Raw genomic sequence first — 19,199 nt, 5'->3', positions numbered from 1 at the left:
CACAGTTTAAATGTGTTATCTTTTCTCCCCATGGAATAAATAGCTTCATTTTCTTTCAACATTCAGCATCAGTGAGAAGATACTACAAGGTCAGGTTAGAAGGGGTGGGTAGGCAGGCGGGCGGCTTAAAGACTATGAAATATCATTGTCTTCTAGCCGCCGGGAAGGCCGCTGAGAAGGCTCTGACTGGAAGACCTGGCCCTCCAAGTTGAGCCAGTCTTCTGACTCCAGGGAGACTAAAGGTGAGTGAAGGAGGCCTCTCCCAGAACCTGGGCCCTTCTCAGGATCCCTTTACAGTAGGAGACGCTGGAGCCCCAGGTCTAGTGGCTTGTTGGCAGTCACAGCAGAACCTGGCTCTAGCTTCCTCCTTCTCCCCTCCCCCTCCTCCTGTTGCCCCCATTCATGGTCTGCCAGGGCAGAGCCCAAAACCTCAGGCAGGCTGGCTGTAAGTTAGCTCACCTCATCACTGTGGAAGCTACTACCCTCTGAGCCTTCTCACCCAGAGGAAGGGTAGCAGCCACCCACTATGGATTGTTACTAAATGTTATCTTTTGTTGTCTGTCTGCCAAGGGACAAGCCAGGGCTTCTATTCTTCTGTGATGATCTCGTTTCATTCTCTCAGTAATTCTGAGTGCTAGGCACAATCAGTCCTATCATATAGATGAGGAAACTGAGGCTTGATGTCATATAGGTACCAGTTGCACTCAATACCCCTGTACTCTCTACCATGTCAACAGCACAGTCTGGGTGGAGGGAGCAATCACCCAGACCCCTCCCTGTCCCCACTGGTGCACTTCCTGCCTCTCTAACCAGCCTCTGCCTCTCACACCAGGAAGCCTTCACAGCTTGCTGATGCTGATGACAGAGACTCTGCTCAGGGTGGTGTTGACATCCACCCTGGGCATGGGCTTCTGCATCACTCACTGCCACTGGCTCAGGGACCCAGAGCCTTGCAGCACGTTCAGATGCAGGCCTGGGCAGGGGGCCTGAGGAGCCCCTGCAGCTACCAGAATTTTTCCACAAAGAAATGTTCACCAGTGACTTTAGCACTCGTGATTTTTCTGAGGCGAGGCTGGGGAAACAAGGCCCCCAGAACATGGGCCAGTGTTGGGCCTCCTGTGAGGTGATGCCCTTGGGCATGAGCGGGGTCTGTGCCTGCCTTGTGAGGGCTTGGGTGGGAGCAGAGGGGTGGCAGGCAAGCCTGTGGCCTACTGGGGGAACAATGGGTTCAGGGTGCTTCTCCTCTGTTCCTTTACTGTTTGTCTAGGGGCCCAGCAGCCCCATAGGGCAGAGGTTAAACATTTATCAGCACACTACTGCTCTGGCCTTCCTGCTAACCCAGGATGTCAGTCAGTAGCATCATCTTCCTTTCCAGACCCACATTCTAAGGATCAGGGAGGGCAAGTGACCTGGCAGAGGCCTCATAGCCCGTAGGGTCACAGATAAGACTCAGTCCTGGTTTGCTCTCCCCTCTCCCAATGCAGCTGGGTAGGGAGAAGGGAAGGGGCTTGGGCTGCCGTCCCTGCTTGTCTGGAGCCCTTGTTCCAGGTTTTCTCCCACCTGTGGCTGCTACCCGAGCACCAAATGTTTGGGCTCAGGCCCTCGTCTCTCTTCCCTGGCTGCTCCCTCTCACTCCAGCAGCTTCTGTCCCCAGTTCTCTGCCACCACAACTCCTATCTGTCCCTCCAGGCCTGGATGAGGGCAGCAGCCTCTGGCATGCCCCATCCAAGCTTTTTCACCTGGCCAACCACTTAAAATGTTCAGAACTGAGTCCAGGCTCCTTGCGGTGGCTCTCAGAACCCTTCAGGATCTGGACAACCTCACCCTTACCCCCCATCCCCAATTTTTATTTTAGCTATTCTGTCCTTTTTGGTTTCTTGGAACTGGAGGTTCTCTTGACTGGGCTTTCTCATACACTGTTCCCTTCCCTTCAATTGGGACACTCCCTTCCAGCCTTCCCCAACCCCTTACTGCAGGCACACCCACCTTCCTGACTACAGCCCACTCCTTCCTTAGTTTACCCCCTCAAGGTAGCATCTGGGGCAGACTTGGAAGCCTCCTCTGGGGTCCCTCTAGCCCAATACTTCCTGCATCACCTGGGAGGATGCAGCAGACCCCTACTGGGACTGGGGGAGATGTCTTTTTCTACCCCCAGGTTTTTGTCGTAGAGCATGCTGGGAGTTAGGTCCCACGGCGGCCACTTCTACACAATTCTCAGCATCACCACAAGGTGGCAGCACCTCCCAATGTGTCCATGTTCGCTGGTTCAAACTGCCTCTAGGGTTACTGAGAACAGTATCTGTTAGTGAACTGCTCCTAGTATGTGCCAGGTCCTCTGTTAAGTGCTTCCTATGATGTGGCTCATTTACTTCTTGCAACCACATTATGGCAAGGTCCTTGTTTCCTGGAGTTGGAGTCACTGGCCCAAACTCATACAGAATACCCCATATCCTTTGACCTTCCCACCACCTCCCCTCAACTTTCCCCCAGCCTAGTAGTGATTCCCTGACTACTGCTTTCCAGCCTACAGCTCTCTACACAGTTAGGGGGAGAGCTGACTCACAGGCTGTGTGACCATGGACAAATTATCTAACCTCTCTGGTTCTTGGTTTCCTCATGTACAGTTTCCGGAATGACCTCCTAAAGCTGCTGTGAGGATTACAAGGCATTCAGCCAGAGCAGGGCCTCACAGAGGGAGCTCCACAAACATTGGCTATTCTTCTTCTTCTTTTTTTTAATCCTCACCCGAGGATATTTTTTCATTTTTTGTTCAGATAAAGCAGGAGGGAGAGAGAAAAGAGAGAGAGAGAAACATCAACGTGAAAGGTACACATCAAGTGGCTGCCACCTGCACGACCCAACCAGGGCCAGGGACAAACAGCAACCGAGGTACGTGCCCTTAGTGGGAACCAAACCCAGGTCTCTCTGGACCACAGGCCAACGCTCTAACCACTGAACCAAACTGGCCAGGGCAAACATTGGCTATTCTTTTTTTTTTTGTTCAGATAGAGTGGGAGGGAGGGAGGGAGAGAGAGAGAGAGAGAGAGAGAGAGAGAGAGAGAGAGAAACATCAATGTGAAGAGAGAGAGAGAGAGAGAGAGAGAGAGAGAGAGAAACATCAATGTGAAAGGGACACATCGAGTGGCCGCCTCCTATGTGACCCAACCAGAGACAAACTGCAACCAAGGTACGTGCCCTTAGTGGGAACCGAACCCGCGTCTCTCTGGACTGCAGGTCGATGCTCTACTGCTGAGCCAAACCAGCCAGAGCCAAACATTGGCTGTTCTTAATGTGGCAAGATACATCACTTCAAGGGTGAACAACTGAATCATTTCATTGGATGACTAAACCCAGATATAAAGTATGCCAATTATATGGTTCAGGGATTCCACTCCTAATAATTTATTCAGAGGAAATAATTGGATGATTATTAGATGTGCGCCCGAGGGTGATCATCGTGGTCTTATTTGCACAAACTAAAATCTTGGGATCTCTTGTAATGCCTAGTGCATAAAAGAACATTCTTCGGGTCTGATCATTCTGCTGGTGGCTGAATCTCCCCAAGTGTCTCCTCTTGTTCTGGTACCTTCCATGACTCCTGACAGCCCCCAGGATTCAGTCTGAACACCTCAGCCTGGCATTCAGAGCCTCCAGGCCTTGGCAGGCTCAGCTCTCACCACTACACAACCCTGCACCTACATTCTTGTCTCCACTGACACCTCGCCATTCCCTGGGTATGCTCTGCACATCTAGCCTCTGTGCCTGTGCTAAGGCCATGCCATCTGCCAGGAATGCCCTCTCCACACCCATTTCCCTTTGTCCCCAGCCTTCAAGGTCAACTCTAGTGGTATCTGCCCCATGAACCCTTTTCAGCATCCTCTCCCAGACAGAATCATCTTGCTGTATAGCACCCTTCATCATCACGCTCTTCCCTCCCCGTGGACAAGTGTTATGAAATGACACCCACAGGGTACATGAATGGAGCTCTTACTATGTGCCACACACTTTGGTAAGCATTGTGTTGTGTAACCTCCATAAGAGCCTATAATAATGCCACCATTATCATCCTACAGATGAAAAAATTAAGTCCTCTGTGCATAAGCCTTCCATCAGCATTAACTCTTACTATTCTTATTAAATCCTATGTGAGTGAGGAGGACTTTGGAGCCTTTTGTAAAACCAGGAGGCACTGCAGGCAGGTTGGGGGCACAGGTGGGGGAGTGGGGAAGTATGTGGCCTGGGCCTAGTCCAGCCATGCCCTAGACTCACCTGTGGGCTCCAGGTGAGGCTTATTTCTTCCCCATTCTCCTCTGGGCCAATTTAAGGAGGCTTGTTGGGGATGGGCAATATTTCTTTTCATTAGCGCTGCTGCCAGGGGCTTCCATAGGTTGTGTGGTCTTGCTGTTGGGTAAATTCTGGGCAATGGGGTGCTCTCGGAAGTGGGGGTGGTGAGTGGGGGCCCTCCTCCTGCCCTCCCTGCCCCTGAGCTGAGCCTTCCTCTGCCAATCATGCACCTTGTGAGCCCCCTAGAGGATAACTCATACCACCTGGCCTAGGCCACTGCAGAAGCTAGACTTGGGATTTTGGGGGTACTGGGAGAAGGGAACTTCCTTTCTGATGGCCTGTGAGTATCTCTTCCAGCTCCCCTCCGAACTCAGGGGCAGGGGCCCACCCACACCTTGATCCCTGGCCTCCAGGGCAAAACCTGCCATGTAGTAGATGCTCAGCAAACACTCAGCAAAGGTTGCTCTGACAGGTAGTGTGGCAAAGCAGTCTGGAGCCCAAATGGTAAAAAGAATTAGGTGGGGACTAAGCAGAGGTGAGTCTGCCTACACACAGGCCAGATGCTCATTCAGGTAGGGAGAGAGTAGAGGTAATCTCAGCTTTCATTGTAATACTATTTGGTATCATCTGAATCCTGCCATATAACAATTCCAATCTTTAAATATTTCTGGAAGAGCCCTTGCTTGGGAGTTTGAATCTGAGTTCTGCAGCTGATAGCTGCATGTAACCATAGGCAGGTGGTAGCAGGACTCCCCCAGCCTCAGTTTCTACACCTGCAAAATAGGGACAGTCATGCAGTTCACCGAGGGTGTGTGGAACATCCCCCAATGGCAGTTATGGTGATGCTAAGTGCTTTTCAAGCTTATCTGAACAGCTTCCCTTTGGTCCTCCCACTCCCAGTACCTCCCCCACCTTACTATCAAGTACAGTTCTCTGCATAGGGGAATACATCTTTGCATTCTCCTATGAAAGTTAACAGCTACATAGAACCCCGCTGTCTGGCCAAATTGTAACTTAACCAGTGCCCTATGTGTAGAAACTGTGCAAGAGTTCCAATCTGCACTTCTCTAGTTCAAGGCTGCAGTGAAAAAATACTCGTGGGTAAGGGGAAATAAGGAGAAGAATTCTCTCTCCCTGGGGGCCTATGATGGGCTGGGGCTGTGACCACCACAGGCTGACCTGGCTTCTTCCCTGCAGTACCCATTTCGTGGAGGACAAATGAGGCATAACAGTTCAACACAGGTGAGTATATCAAGAGCCATGGGAGCCCAGGAGGAGCCCTCTTACCTGGGGCCAGAAGCCCAGGTTCTTCCTTCCAGGTACGTGTCATCTACTGGATGAGCATCTGGAAATCCTATTTTTACTACACCTCCTCAGACAGATGAGCACCCCCTGTTTTAAGCTGTGGGACACTGGGCAAACTCCTTCCCTTTTTGGGTGTTGGGGCCCCCATTTCAGAAATAAAAGCATTGACTGCCACGATATGGGGCCTTAGCCTTGCGTGGGCAGATGGATGTCTGAATCTGTGATGGGCTCAGGATCTGGGCTGGAGGTGGATAAGGTGGTGAGTTGTGGGGGAGCATGAAGAAATCGTGGCTGGGTGGGGTCAGTTGTGGGCTGGCTGGTGACCTGCAGCTGCCTGCCTCTCTGTCCTGTGGGTACTTTGGTGAGAAAACTTGCTCAGCCCAGTGCCAGGTCCTGCCTTCCCTCTTCCCCTCTTCTCTCCCTCATCCCTCATTTGTAGGGTGGCCAGATAAAATATAGGATGCCCAGTTAAATTTTAATTTCAGATAAACAATGAATAAATTTTAAGTATATCCAAAATACGACTTTCTTCTTCTAAATCTGAAAATACTCCCTTCTTTTCCTCCTCTCCCCACAAGTCGGCAATCTTGTCCTGCTATGGGAATATGAACTAGTGGAGGGAGGAGGCAGGTGTGGGGGTGGCTGCTTTAGCTCAGGCCTATTTCTGCCACCCACTGGCTGAAGGAAACACGGTACCTTTTGGGAGCTGTTTTCCGTCTATACAATAGAAATAAGATACTGCGCCCATAAGAGCAGTTGGGAAGTGCTAGCTGCTGCCCAATGCTTGCTTGATTAGTCTCGGGGACAGGCCTCATACTCTGCTCTTGTGTGGGCTCACCCCAGCAGGCCTGGGCCCTCAGCTCTTTTCAAGGGGCCTCTGGTGGCACCAGCCATGCCCTTAAGTTCCCACCTATCCACATCTGGGATATTCGTGCCTCCTGGAGAGGGTTGTGTCAGAACCTAGGGCTCAAGCCAGTATCGCTGTGTCCCTGACTTACTGCAAGAAAGTCCTGAAGCCTTGGTGTCCCCCCAGTCACACAGAGTGCAGTGGGTGTCAAGGGGCTGTGCTTCCCTGAGGCCATGTGAGGAGGGGCAGTATGCTGGGTTTCAAAGCACAAGCCCTGCCTGCTCTTCTGTGAGTTTCCTTGGACAAGTGACTTAAGCATTATTGTCTCCATTGTTCCAGCTGCCCAATGGGCATAACACCTCCTCTGCCCACAGACTAAGATTGGAGAGGGTGACATCCAGGACACTTCTTAGGGAAGAGCTAGAACAAACAAATCATTCCTTCTCTCTTTCTTTGTAAAGTAGGGCCTTAGGGAAGTGGTATTATGCAGCAATTAAGAGCAATGTCTTTGGAGTAAGGAAAAAACAAACAAACAAACAAACCCTTGGGTTTTGGATCTGGTACTTAACAGCTGTGTGATATTGGATGAGTGACTTCACCTCTCTGAGACTTAGTTCCCTTATCCATAAGGTGGCCACAATGAACAGCCTTGGGGGAGGCATGAGAGTGAAATGAGCTAAACTCATAAAGCACTTGGCACTGTGTGTGGTACATAGAGAGCACTCACCGAATGATAGCTGTGATTTTTTATTATTATCATCAGGCAGCTGCTAGCGTCAGATATGACTTCCTTTGCTTCTGGGAAAGTTCCTATAATTGCTTAAAACATAAGCTATAAGTTCCAAGGAAAAGAAATGAGGGTGGGGGAAGCTCTGCACTCTGAGTCAGATAGAGCCTTCATGTAAGCATCTCCTACCTAGCCAAGGGGGCAGTCACGGGCAGAAATCTGGGGGCTGACTGCCCAAGTCTCCAGGAGAGTCCACCCCCTCCAAGACTCTGTTCTTGTCCAAGGTGCTGAAATCTGCCCTGGTAGGCTCCTTACTATCATGCACATCCATGATCACCTGCTCCCTACCTCCATTCAACTTCTCAAGTTTTACTCCTCATGTATTTCTACTCTATAAGAAGTAGAAGTAAAAAAAAAAAGTTAGATATGTCTCCATCCCAAATTGCTCATAGTTCTTAGGGAACGAATTCAAGCACCTCAGGAGAAGTGAGGGCAAAGAGTAGGAGATTTATTTTCCTATTTCTTGGGTTTCAGTGATATCTATGTCTTGCTTATACCTTGATTCTTCCTCTTCTGCAACAGTGGAATCCTCCAAGGCTGTGCCTCTCATACCTGTCCTGATCTGACCACAGCATAAGAGTCTTCCCCAAAGTAGCCCCTTCTCTACTCATTCATGTCAGAATCAGGAGAACTAATTATCAGTTTCTAATGGGAGGGTAGAATATATATAGAGAAATCAGAGGGTCAGAGATGTCTGAGAAGTGAGGCAGTTGCCTAGACAGGGGTGAGCTCCTTGTCGTATTTCTGCATGCCCTCGTCCGGGAGCAGTACCTCCACTGTGAAGCTGATCTTCTTGGTGTGGACAAAGCTATAGGTGTTGTCAAAGCGCAGGACATCTGGGGGACAGACAAACAGACAAGGAGTTGGACCTGGAAATACATTCCCTGTGTCTCTGCTCTAGGCAGGGGGGAGAACAGGCTGTGTTTCCACTTCCTGTGTTTGCCAAGCTGAGGCAAGTCCCCACCACTACTGTTTCCTTCCCCATGGGAACTGCCACCCCTGAGCAGGGCCTGTAAATAGACACTGACCTCTTCCTGGCATGTGTCCAGCTTTAGTTGCACAAACTGGCAACAAAACAATGGCCACTGAATCCCATTGTCTTCACACCTGAACACTTGCATAATGGGAGTTAAAGGAGGACATCTGGGAAGGTCAGAGGCCTTCCAGCCCCCTTAGATGAAATGGGGTACTAGGCTAGGCCTTCACATGCCCTCTGCCTCCCCACAAGCACCCCCAAGAAGCAGGGGTTGTAATCTCTGCTTCACAGGTGAGCAAAGCAAGGGTCCAGATGGGAAAGACTTTTGCCCAAGGTTACACAGCTACCATGAGGCTGAGGTGAGACCCTGGCCCCACACTCAGCTGTGTAGCTCTGGACAAGCTGATTTACTTCTCAGAGTTCCAGTTTCCTCCTGAGGAGAGCTGCACCTGCCCTATCGCTCCTTACCTGTGTCCTGTGAACATGGACTCTCAACCCCTGCAGGGCCTATGGCTCTGGCTCTTGGTGCACAGTAAGTGCTCATGAGTGTGGACCAAATGAGAGGCTTTGTGAATGAGTGGCACTAACCTAGGCTGTGTGTAACTTGTGCCCCTCTGTTTCCTCTTCTAAACCCTGGGACAGGAGCTGGGTCCCAGCTGGGGCAGACTTACAGACGCCAGCTTCTGAGCAAGTGAGGCTCCCATCCTCAGGCACCATGTGCGCATTGTAGCGCTGGCTGGGCAGCACCTCCGTCATCTCTGCTGCCTTCTGCCGCTCCCCCATCTTGGTCTTCAGGAAAACCCCGAAGCCGATGTCTGCACCATCAGATGAGAACTGCCACCTGTGTGTGGGTGGGGGGAGAGGGATAGGTTACTGTTCAGTGGGATGGGCCCCGAGGGGTTAGTACCCAGCCAGGGATGGGTCAGAGGCCTGTCCCTACCTGAGAACACAGCCTGGAAACAGGATCTCATACTCCACCTGGTGTGAGGAGCCACGGCTGATCTGCACTGAGTGTTCATACTGAGTCTTTACCTGGTCCCTCACGTACATGGACTTGGGGATCTCCCCACCATAGTTGATCTGCAGACATAGGATGAGATGGGTTTGCTCCCCTCTTCCAGCTATTGCATTGTTCATGCTGTTTCATCTGCCTGAGATGTTTTCACCATTTCCTAGAAGTATTTTACTCATTCTGTCATCCCCACACCACCCCTGAGCCTCCAGGCTGAGTCAGGGCCTCCTCTGGGAACTTCCTATTTCAGCTCATCCCTCTGGGCCAAAATTTCATCATTTATTGTTTATCTGCACAGCTGCTGAGAGCCCCATGAGAGCAGGGCTAGGACTGTTTAGCTCAACACCTGGCTCCCTGAGGTCTCTCCATAAACATTTGTGGAATGAATGAGTGTGTGAGAAAGGAACTCGGCTCTACTGACCTCACCTCCCTGTCCCAGGGCTCTTTGTACCTTAGTTAAACATTTGGGATTCCCATCTGGGTCAGTCAGGGTCCCCCCAAACTGGACAGGCAATTCTTCAGGGCTGATGAGTTTCAGCAAACCTTCTTTCCAGTTGTCTGGGGGCAGAGGGGTAAAAGACAGTTGTTGGGCATAAAGGGAACCTGTCAGCCCCACCATTCCCACCAGGAGGACCTGAGCTTAGGGAGAAGCCATACAGAAGCTAGGCTGCCGGGGCCAATTCCCTAGCTTCCCAGGCTTCAGGCAGCAGGAAGTGTCTTCCAGCATCATGTTGCTATGGAAATATGTTTCCCCTTGGCTGAAAGGTCTGTACATTTTTGAGAGTCTCCCAGTAATGAGTAGTGAAGATAAGAGTTTTCTAATTGTCTTAATGAGTCTTTAAAGCCCAATCAGGTCAAGGACCTTGTTGGGGGCCACTCAGTGTATAAATGGCATACCCAAGTCAGATATCTTGGGATAGACAGCCTTAGGTCTTTGGAAGGACCCCCCTCCCACCCCGCTCACTGCTTAATTATCACAATCACATGCCCAGGTTGTGGGCCCAATCCCCAGTAAGGGGCATGAAGGAGGCAGCCAATCAATGTTCTCTCTCATTGATGTTTCTAACTCTCTCTCCCTCTCCCTTCCTCTCTCTCTAAAACAATGAAGAAAAAAACAAAACAAACAAAAAACAAACTATATATATATACTATATATATATAAACTACATATATATACTATTTCTCATCTCTATTTCTTTCTCTTTACCTATCATTTAAAACAATAACAATTCTTTCTACTTATTAAAGTAATACACCTGGCTTGTGAGGCTTAGTGAATTGATCATCGTCCCATGGACTAAGAGGTCCTAGTTCAATTCCTGGTCAGGGCACATGCCTGGGTTGCAGGCTTGATCCCCAGGAGGGGGCATGCAGGAGGCAGCTGATTGATGTTTCTCTCTCACATTGATGTTTCTATCTCTCTTTCCCTTCCTCTGTCTCTAAAAAATAAATTAAAACATATATAAAAAATAAAAGTAATACATCTTATTATAAAAATTTAGAAAATACAGAAAAATGCAAGAGTAAAATTAAAAATGACTTGACTTCTTGTCATCCACAAATCAACATTTCATTGTATTTGCTTCTAGAAATATATTTTGATTTCACAAAAATAAGAGCATACTATTCACACCTCTTTATAATAAACTTTTTAGAAAAGCTTAATGACATTTCCCATGACATCAAATTATTTTTTATGGCTATGCAATAATTCATCAAATGCATACATTATTTATTTATCCAGTCCCTTCTTGTTGGGCATCCCTTCTCTGAATCATGTCTCCTTTTTCTGCTCTTCTTCCTCATCCCAAATTGCCTTCAGAAACACTAAGATGATGAGAGTTGAGAGGAAACTGAAGCCCATAGCCCAGAGATTGACTAGCAACCAACTGAAACCAAAGAGGAAAGTGTGAAAGCCTTAGTCACCAAAGACAGAAAATAAGGCAGAGGTAACTGGATAGACTCTAAAGACCCACCTCACTTTTGAGGAAGAGGAGCCTTTGACTCTAGGTGATATGTGGATCTCTGGATGGAGTGATGGACCAACCTTGCTCCAAATCTCATGCACAGAGCTCAGGAGATGGAACTAGAAGTACTTACTTCCCAACACTATAATTTTTCTGCGAGTGTCTTCACTTAGAAAGGGCTTCATGAGGTTGTAGCCCACAGGGAACAGTTTGGTGGCTGGAGAGATACAAACAAAGATAATGGGAAGAAAATAATTCCATTGAGCTACTCTCTCCATAAAAGTTGTAGCCTAAAATATGGAAGAATCATAAATTATCTCAACACATTTCAATGTCATATACTTGACAAAACATCCAACCAACTGGTCAACCAACCAACATGCAACAACTAACCAACCATTCAATCAATCATCCAGTCTACCAACCAATCATCCAACCTACCAAGTAGTCAAACAACCAATTATAATAAGCAAACCAATAAGCCAATTAAATAATCAGCTAACTGCCCCACCAACTACCCTTTTCAGCCAGTCAACCTTTCAAACAACCAACAGCCAATCATCTAAGAAAGATCTGGCCATGAAACAAACCAGCCAGCCAACTAACCAATCTGCCAACTAGCCACTCATACAACATACCAATAAAAATGTCAATTAGTAACTCAATCAATCAACCAAACTAACAACGGTCCAATCAATCAACTATCCAACCAACCACCAGTCAATCAACTAGCCAGCTAACCAACTGGCTAGTCAACTAGACAACCAACCAACCAATCAACCATCCTTCCATTCACCCACCCAAATGACAATCACTCAAATACCCATTGAGCATTTTGGGTACAACAGAAGGCCTATGAGGGATACAACAGAAGTGGAGAATCAGAGGCCCTAGCTTCAAGGAGTGAACAACCCAGCAAAAAAAAAAAAAAAGATGAATACACGCAAGACAACTGGTGGCCCCAGGAAGCAGCAGAAAAGAAAGGCCAGACTGGGCTGCACCAGTCGCCAGTGTTAGAGGCAGTTTGGGGAGGTAGAGATCAATGAGGCAGGAGAAGTGAACAGAGGAAGAGCTGGGGCTGGAGCTGCTTCCTTTTGCAGTAAGGCCAACCAGAGAAGCTTCGGTTTATGGAGCACTTGCTCTGTTCCAGGCACTCTAAGCGATTTGCATGCAGCCAAGCAATCAACCTGTCTCACTACAACCCAGGGAAGAAGGTACTATTATCACCCCCAGGGTACAGATGAGGGAAAAGAAGCACAGGGAAATAAAGTCACTTGCCACACACCTTTCACAATGAGCATGAACTTCAGGGTCTCTGGATAATTCTCTTCAAGGAGGCAAAAGAACTGTGGAACCAAGAAAGACCCTATCAGAACCCACACCTCATCTTCTCCTACCCCATCGCCTTTGCAATCTCTCTTCTGGAGGGTTCAGAGGGCTGTGGAGGGTTTCCTTTCTTTTCATCACCTCTACTGGCCTGGAGGGGAACGTCTCACCTCAGACTATTGCAACCATACCATAATAATAACTTTATTTTATTTTTTTCCCATTTTTTGATCAGATAAAGTGGGAGGAAGAGAGAAAGAGAAACATTGATGCAAAAGGGACACATCGAGTGGCTGCCACCTGCACAACCAACCAGGGCCGGGGACAAACTGCAACCTAGGTACGTGCCCTTAACGGGAACCGAACCCGGGTCTCTCTGGACCGCAGACAGACGCTCTAACCATTGAGCCAAACCAGCCAGGGCCATAATAATAATTTTAAAGTAAAATTATAGTAATGATAGTATGGTAATAATAATGACTACTGTTTATTTTTATTTATTTTTTCTTTATTGATTTTAGGGAGAGAGGAAAGGAGAGGGAGAAAGAGATAGAAACATCGATGAGAGAGAACACTGATGGGCTGTCTCCTCCATGGTCCCACTGGGGATCGGGCCCACAGCCTGGGCATGTGTCCTGACCGGGAATTGAACTGGTAACCTCTTGGTGCATGGGTCGACGCTCAACCACTGCCACACCAGCCGGGCATGACTACTATTTATTAAATGTTCATTATTTGCAAGCACAGAATATATACTTTATATATCAACTCACTGAAGTATCCCTCTATCCTTCCAAAATGCAGACTATCAGTATCTCCAATAACTTGTTCAAGTCACCGTGCTAGGGATGGTAGGGCTGGGAAGGCTTTGGAGGAAGCTGGCCCCTGTGGTCTCAAAGCAGTGTTGTCCCTGAGGCCTGTTCTGTGGGATCTTCTAGTAAACATCTATGGGTCATGAGTCACATGATGGAGCCCAGGAAGGCTACCACCTTTTACCAAATCTTGGCTGTGAGTGAGCAGTTGGGTCACAGCAAGCCAAGCTGGTCATTAAACCAAGCAGCTGGTGTCCTGGGGCTTTCTCCTCACCTCCTGGTATACTTCCACCAGAGGTTTCCAGAAGTGCTTCAACCCCAGGCCCTCGCAGTCAAATATCATCACAATGGTATTGATCTTCTTCCCCAGCTGCAAGGACAAAAGCAAGGATCAGTTCCAAGGTTCAGGGTTCAGGCTCAGAACTTGGCAATGGTGACCCTAGCACATGACACCTCAGGGTTTCTCCCAGCCTCCTACTCTGTCCTCAGAGGAAAAAGTGAACAAAACAGTGAATACATTTATCTATCCATCCATCCATCAACTGACCCATCTATTCACCTATTCATCCATTCATTCATTCCTGCATTTGTCCAACTGATACTTCTTGTCTTCAAAGAGTTCACAGTCTGGTTGGGGAATCTGACAATCAACCAGGTCACCATGATCCTGAGATGAGTGCTGAGAGGGGACAGCAAGGAGCTGTGGGAACACATGTTAATCCAGACAGGGGCCTCAGAGGTGACATCTAAGTTTGAGACCCAAAGCATATACAGGAGAGAGCCAAGGGAAGTGTGGCAGGCAGGTGTGTATGCTGGGGGTAGGGTTATCCAGACAAAAGGAATAGCAGGGGCAAAGAATCTGCAGAAATAACAATAACTAGCATGGCTGAGAAATATGTTAGGCCCTGTGTGCTAGGCCAGATACTTGCATTATCTCATTTAATCTTTGCAACCATTATTTATTATTATTCCTATTTTCTAGGTGAGAAAACAGGCTCGGAAAGGTGAAGTGACTTTTCAAGGCTGCACAGCTGGGAAGTGGCAGAGCTGGTGTTTGACCCCAGAGCCCTCTGACTGTAATAGTAGAACAGATGCTACTACTTGGGACCATGTCCCCTGGCAGCCTCACCTGCCCCATAGCCCACCCCGCTCAGCCTGGGACTCACCCGCTCTGTCTGCAGGTCACATTCATGCAGGATGCGTTCACAGTCCCTCATCTTGGTCTTGAGCAGGTCCTGCTTGGTGACTGAGAAGAGCAGGCCCTTGGGGTCCAGAGGCCCAATGATGTCATACCACACAGGGCAACCATCACGGTCATAACCACACAAGCCCCCAGGCATGTATTTCTGGATCACCTGGGCATAGAAAGATAGATGGAACTTGGCATTATGCACCTCCCCAGAGACCTCCAGACCAGGCTGACCTGTGTGCCACAAGCCTACATACACAATGAAGGGTGACACTATTGTCCAGGTGAGAAAACTAAGGGCCTGCGGGGGAGGGCCATGCTCACAGCAGGTACACAGCAAAGCCAGGCCTCAGCAGGGCCTGGTCCAAGGCCTCTGGGCTCCTTAGTTCTGCTCCTGATGTCTCCCACATCCCTTTTCATGGAGAGAGGTTAGGGTGAATAATGGAAAACATGGAGCCCTGGCCGGTTTGGCTCAGCAGTTGGAGTGTTGGCCTGCGGACCAGAGAGTCCCAGGTTTGGTTCCCACTAGGGGCACATACAAAAAAAAAAAAAAGGAAAGAAAACATGGATTCTGAAGGTCTACAGATCTGGTTCAAATACAGACACTGCTGCTGCCCTGCTGTGTATCCTTGAGCAAGTGACACCACCTCTCTGAGTGCCATTCCACCTCCTCTTCTATAAATGGTTTGGATAATTCCTCCCTCATGAGATTGTCACAGAAAGTCCCCAAGATCATGTTGGCAAAGCACCATGCCTGGCCTAGAGCTCATACTCCATAAATGAAGCTATAATCATTGCTTTACCAGTATGTCAATGGTGGGACTGTCCTCTCAGAGACTTGGTGAGTGAAATTTCCTTCCCACCCAGACAGGATGCTTTGAGCAAGGCCCCAGGCCTTCAGGGGTGAGGAACATCAGGCCCTCAGGCCATAAAAGGCCCACAAAATCAGTACCAGCTAACATCATATGCCTCACCAAATTAGCCTGACCAAATATAGCAAATTTTTAAGTTGGTAATTTTGTATGGCCTGTGAATGATGTTATAAATATCCAAATGGCCCTTGGTAGAAAAAAGTTTCCCCATCCCTGCCCAGGGGTAAGGGTGCAGGGGCACAGGTTCACTGTGGTGGTGAAGAGCCTGGCTTCAGGGCCAGACAGGCCTGAGCTCAAATTCCAGCCCCACTTCACAGCTGTGGGCCTTTGGGTAAACTGCTTAATGTTTTTGGGCCTCAGTGTCCTTGACTGTAAAATGGGACAATAATACCCACTTCCTAGGGTTGTGATGATTAAATGCGCAGATAAAATCTTAACCCAGACCTGGACCTCATAAGCCCCTAGGGGAGGGCCTAGCAGGTAAATTCAAAATTGTTACAGGAGAGGTACTATAGGCCCAGGGGTTTCCATAGGCTTCTCAGGCTGGCTGCCTTCACTCATGATCCCCAGAGACCCAGAGGTTCAGTGGTATGTTTGTGAAAGATTGGGGTGTGTCAAGGGGTGTTGGCTCACCTCTGGGGGTTGCCAGTCAAGGATGTGGTCAATATCCATGGTCTTCCGGAACTCCATGTACTGAAAGGGAGATGAGTGGTGAGGCTCCCCTGGGCTTCCAGCACCCGAGAAAAGGATGGGGCAGGGGCTTCAGGCAGGCATTGTCCCCCATGAAGCCCCTCCCCCAATTTCCGGTGGGAGATAGGTCTTACCTTGCGGAGCATGGCCTCTGATTTCTGCAGGTCAAAATTCCGAGCTGTGGGAAGATGGAGGAAGGAGTGAGGTGGGAAAAAGACTGCCTGGCAGTTGCCTTTTCAGGTCCCGGGCAGTGGCAGCTATGGAGGGCCCTGGGGCCCTGGGCGGGCCCTTTCTTCCCTGCCCCTTTCCCTTTCCTGGACCTGAACATGTGGAGCAAGGTGATATGGTGGGAGCCTGAGAGCCATGCATCATTCTGGAGCAGTTGGCACCAGGTCCCTCTCACTGCCCCAGCACCTTGAGCTTTCCCATCTCTGCCCTCACCTCGGAGCCAGCGCAGAAGGAAATAGTCATCAGGGTTGGGCAGGGCAGGCAACACGTCCTGAACATTCTCTCGGAACTGGGAAGGGAGATGCTAGTTAGAGGGGTTTCACACTGAGCCTTGGTCCCCAGACTCACTGATTGTTTTCCTCAACCCTCCTTCTCTTCCACATGCTTCTGGCCCACAATGATGGAAGGATGGGCAGGTGGGAGAAAAGAAAGAGACACAGATCATTGGATTGGTGGGTGAATAGATAGGTAGGTGAATGGAAGGAAGGTTGTATGGGTGAATAAATGGATAGAAAGAAGAATGGATGGATGGGTGGGTGGGTGGGTGAATGGGAACAAAGGAAGGAGGAATCAGTGAAGAGTAGATGGAGAAAAGGAGAGATGGGTGGGCTAGTAGAAGGAAGGAGAGTTTAGTGGGTGAATATATGGAAGAAGGAATAATAAGTGGGTGGTTGGGAGTGGGAGGATACATGGAAGAAAGGATAAATGGGTGGGTAAGTGGATTTGAGTATAGATGTACAATAGTCCCCCCCTTACCCACGAGGGATACGTTCCAAGACCCCCAGTGGTGCCTGAAACTACAGATAGTACTGAGCCTTATATGTACTGTTTTGTCCTATATATACATACCTATGATAAAGTTTAATTTATAAATTAGGCACAGTAAGAGATTAACAACAATAACTAATAATAAAATAGAACAATTCTAACAATATACTGTAATAAAAGTTATGTGAATGTGGTCTCTTTCTGTCTGATAACTGAGATGGCTACTAAGTGACTAGCAGGTGGGGAGCATATAGAGCGTGGATATGTTGGGACAAAGAGATGATTCATGTCTCGGGTGGGACAGACAGAAAGGCAGGAGATTTCACCACGCTGCTCAGATGGTGTGAAATTTAAAATTTATGAATGGTTCATTTCTGAAATTTTTCATCTAATATTTTCAGACTGCGGTGGACAGCAGGTAACTGAAACCGTGGAAAGTGATACTGTGGATAAGGGGAGACTACTGTATTCTTCATTCCTTCCATGTGTTAGCCACCAAGACTTCTTCTGCCCTTTAAAAAATGTTTTATACCATCTTCTACAAAAATATGGTTAAGGATGATGTGTCCTCTTCCCCACGTGGGATGACACACCCTGCTCTGTCTGGCTCTTAACAGCCAAGTCAACTCTCGTGGTCCCGGGGAGGGAAGGGAACAGTCAGAGGGCAGACAATCAGCATCGTTCAGCTCCCACCTAAGGGGCCTGGGTGGGGGCAGCTTTCAGATAAAGCTCTCTGGGTCCGGCTCCCGAATGAGGAGTCAGGCTTGATGTGGCTCCCACACTACTGACTGGAAGTGGTGCTGTTCCCTCAACCCCTTCCCTGGAAAGGGCTGATGCCACTGGGCACTGTGAGACCTGATCTTGGTAGAGGTGACAGAAAAGAGACAATGTCAAGGACGTGCTGGGCCAACAGAGTTAAGGCAGGGCTGCAGCCACTGCCCCTTCTCTGCTCCTCAGCACTTTCCCCTGGGGCTCCAGGGAAAGGGGCTCTCACCTTGGCTAGGGTCTCTGCCTGCTTGGGGCTCAGGTCTCCAACTCGGCCGCTCATGGTGCTGGGTGAGGCTGGAGGAGTAGGGGCCACTGCAGGCAGAGGCCAAGCCTGGTCTGTGGCTCTGATCCAGCTGAGCCTTTTGCCTCTGCTCCTAGGTGTGGCTCCGGGCGCCTCCTCCCTGGACAAGTGTTGAATGGCACATTACATAATTGGAATTAAGTGAGATCTGGTGTTTGGCTCTGGGCCAAGTGGGAGGGAATGAGGCTGGCCTCCCGTGGTGTGGGGAGCCAGACTGGGTGCCTATGGAACCTCCACCACTGTTCCCAGGCCTCCAGGGGCCACTGTCCTGGAGAAAGGGGAGATTTCAAGGGGAGTGGGAACCATACACTTTCTCTTCGAGCCTCAGTTTCCCCCCATATCACTAATGAAGAGACTCCACACATAGGGTTCTGCAAAAGTCACCACCCACCCAGCTCTGACAGGTAGGAGTCAGGGACTTGGTCAGTTTAGTAACTAGTTCATTCACTTTGTCTGGGTGGGAAGCTTGTGTACTTTGCAACAAACATTCATATTTAAGAAGAACTGGCTGGGGCAGAAAAAGAGAATTCAAGTGTCCTTGCTGAAGGTTTGTTCTCTCCAAAGGGCCAGTGCTACGTTTCCTGATGTCTCTCCAATGTTACTGTGCAGAGCTGGCCCTGCACCTGCAACGTGGGGAAGGGCTGAGCACCCTCCACCCTGCAGCACTCTCTTCTCTTGGCTGAGGTCTTCTCCAGATCCTGCCTCCCTAAGCCCTAAGGGAGGGGTGGGGCATGCTGATGGCCTTGGGGCAGTGAAGGTGTTTCTTGAGATTTTAAACACCTGATTAGTGAGGGGCATCCTCCATCTATGCGAGGTGATGAGAAAAGCCTAGAAGTTCCCCTGGCCTTTGATTTCTGTCACGCTGCCTGACAGTCTACCATTAAACATGCCCTCAAGGCCTGGCCCTGTTCCCCACTTGCCCATTTGACTTCCCTTTGAAGATGACATCTCGGAGTGTCACTTGCTTCATTTATAGAACGGGGTGGTGGTGGTCAACGCTTGCCCTGTCCTCCTTATGTGATTGGTGGGAAGATCTAAGGAGACATATAGACTGTCAAGGGTCGTGC

General features: G+C 49.1%; 1 protein-coding gene across 2 annotated transcripts; it reads right to left on the bottom strand.

Annotated features, from left to right (window-relative positions):
* Positions 1-1,449: 1,449 nt before the first annotated feature.
* LOC118639826 (SEC14-like protein 3) lies at positions 1,450-18,191 on the bottom strand. 2 transcript variants are annotated; one of them, XM_036276375.1, is made up of 13 exons: positions 18,058-18,191; positions 16,509-16,584; positions 16,202-16,245; positions 16,011-16,070; positions 14,483-14,671; positions 13,591-13,686; positions 12,464-12,524; positions 11,312-11,395; positions 9,663-9,769; positions 9,140-9,279; positions 8,871-9,040; positions 7,976-8,059; positions 1,450-1,463 (listed from the first exon to the last, which is right to left on the bottom strand). In XM_036276375.1, exons 1-13 carry the CDS (start codon positions 18,109-18,111, stop codon positions 1,450-1,452), a joined length of 1,179 nt encoding a protein of 392 aa, XP_036132268.1. In that variant the 5' UTR covers positions 18,112-18,191. The 2 variants fall into 2 exon arrangements, with proteins under 2 accessions (XP_036132268.1, XP_036132267.1); XM_036276374.1 differs by lacking the exon at positions 1,450-1,463 and having other exon boundaries at positions 7,446-8,059.
* Positions 18,192-19,199: the final 1,008 nt, after the last annotated feature.

This window comes from Molossus molossus, unplaced genomic scaffold (assembly GCF_014108415.1).
Source record: "Molossus molossus isolate mMolMol1 unplaced genomic scaffold, mMolMol1.p scaffold_m16_p_22, whole genome shotgun sequence".
NCBI lineage: Eukaryota > Metazoa > Chordata > Mammalia > Chiroptera > Molossidae > Molossus > Molossus molossus.
Note: the sequence above shows the minus strand (reverse complement) of the source record. Positions and strands in the feature narration are given on the sequence as shown.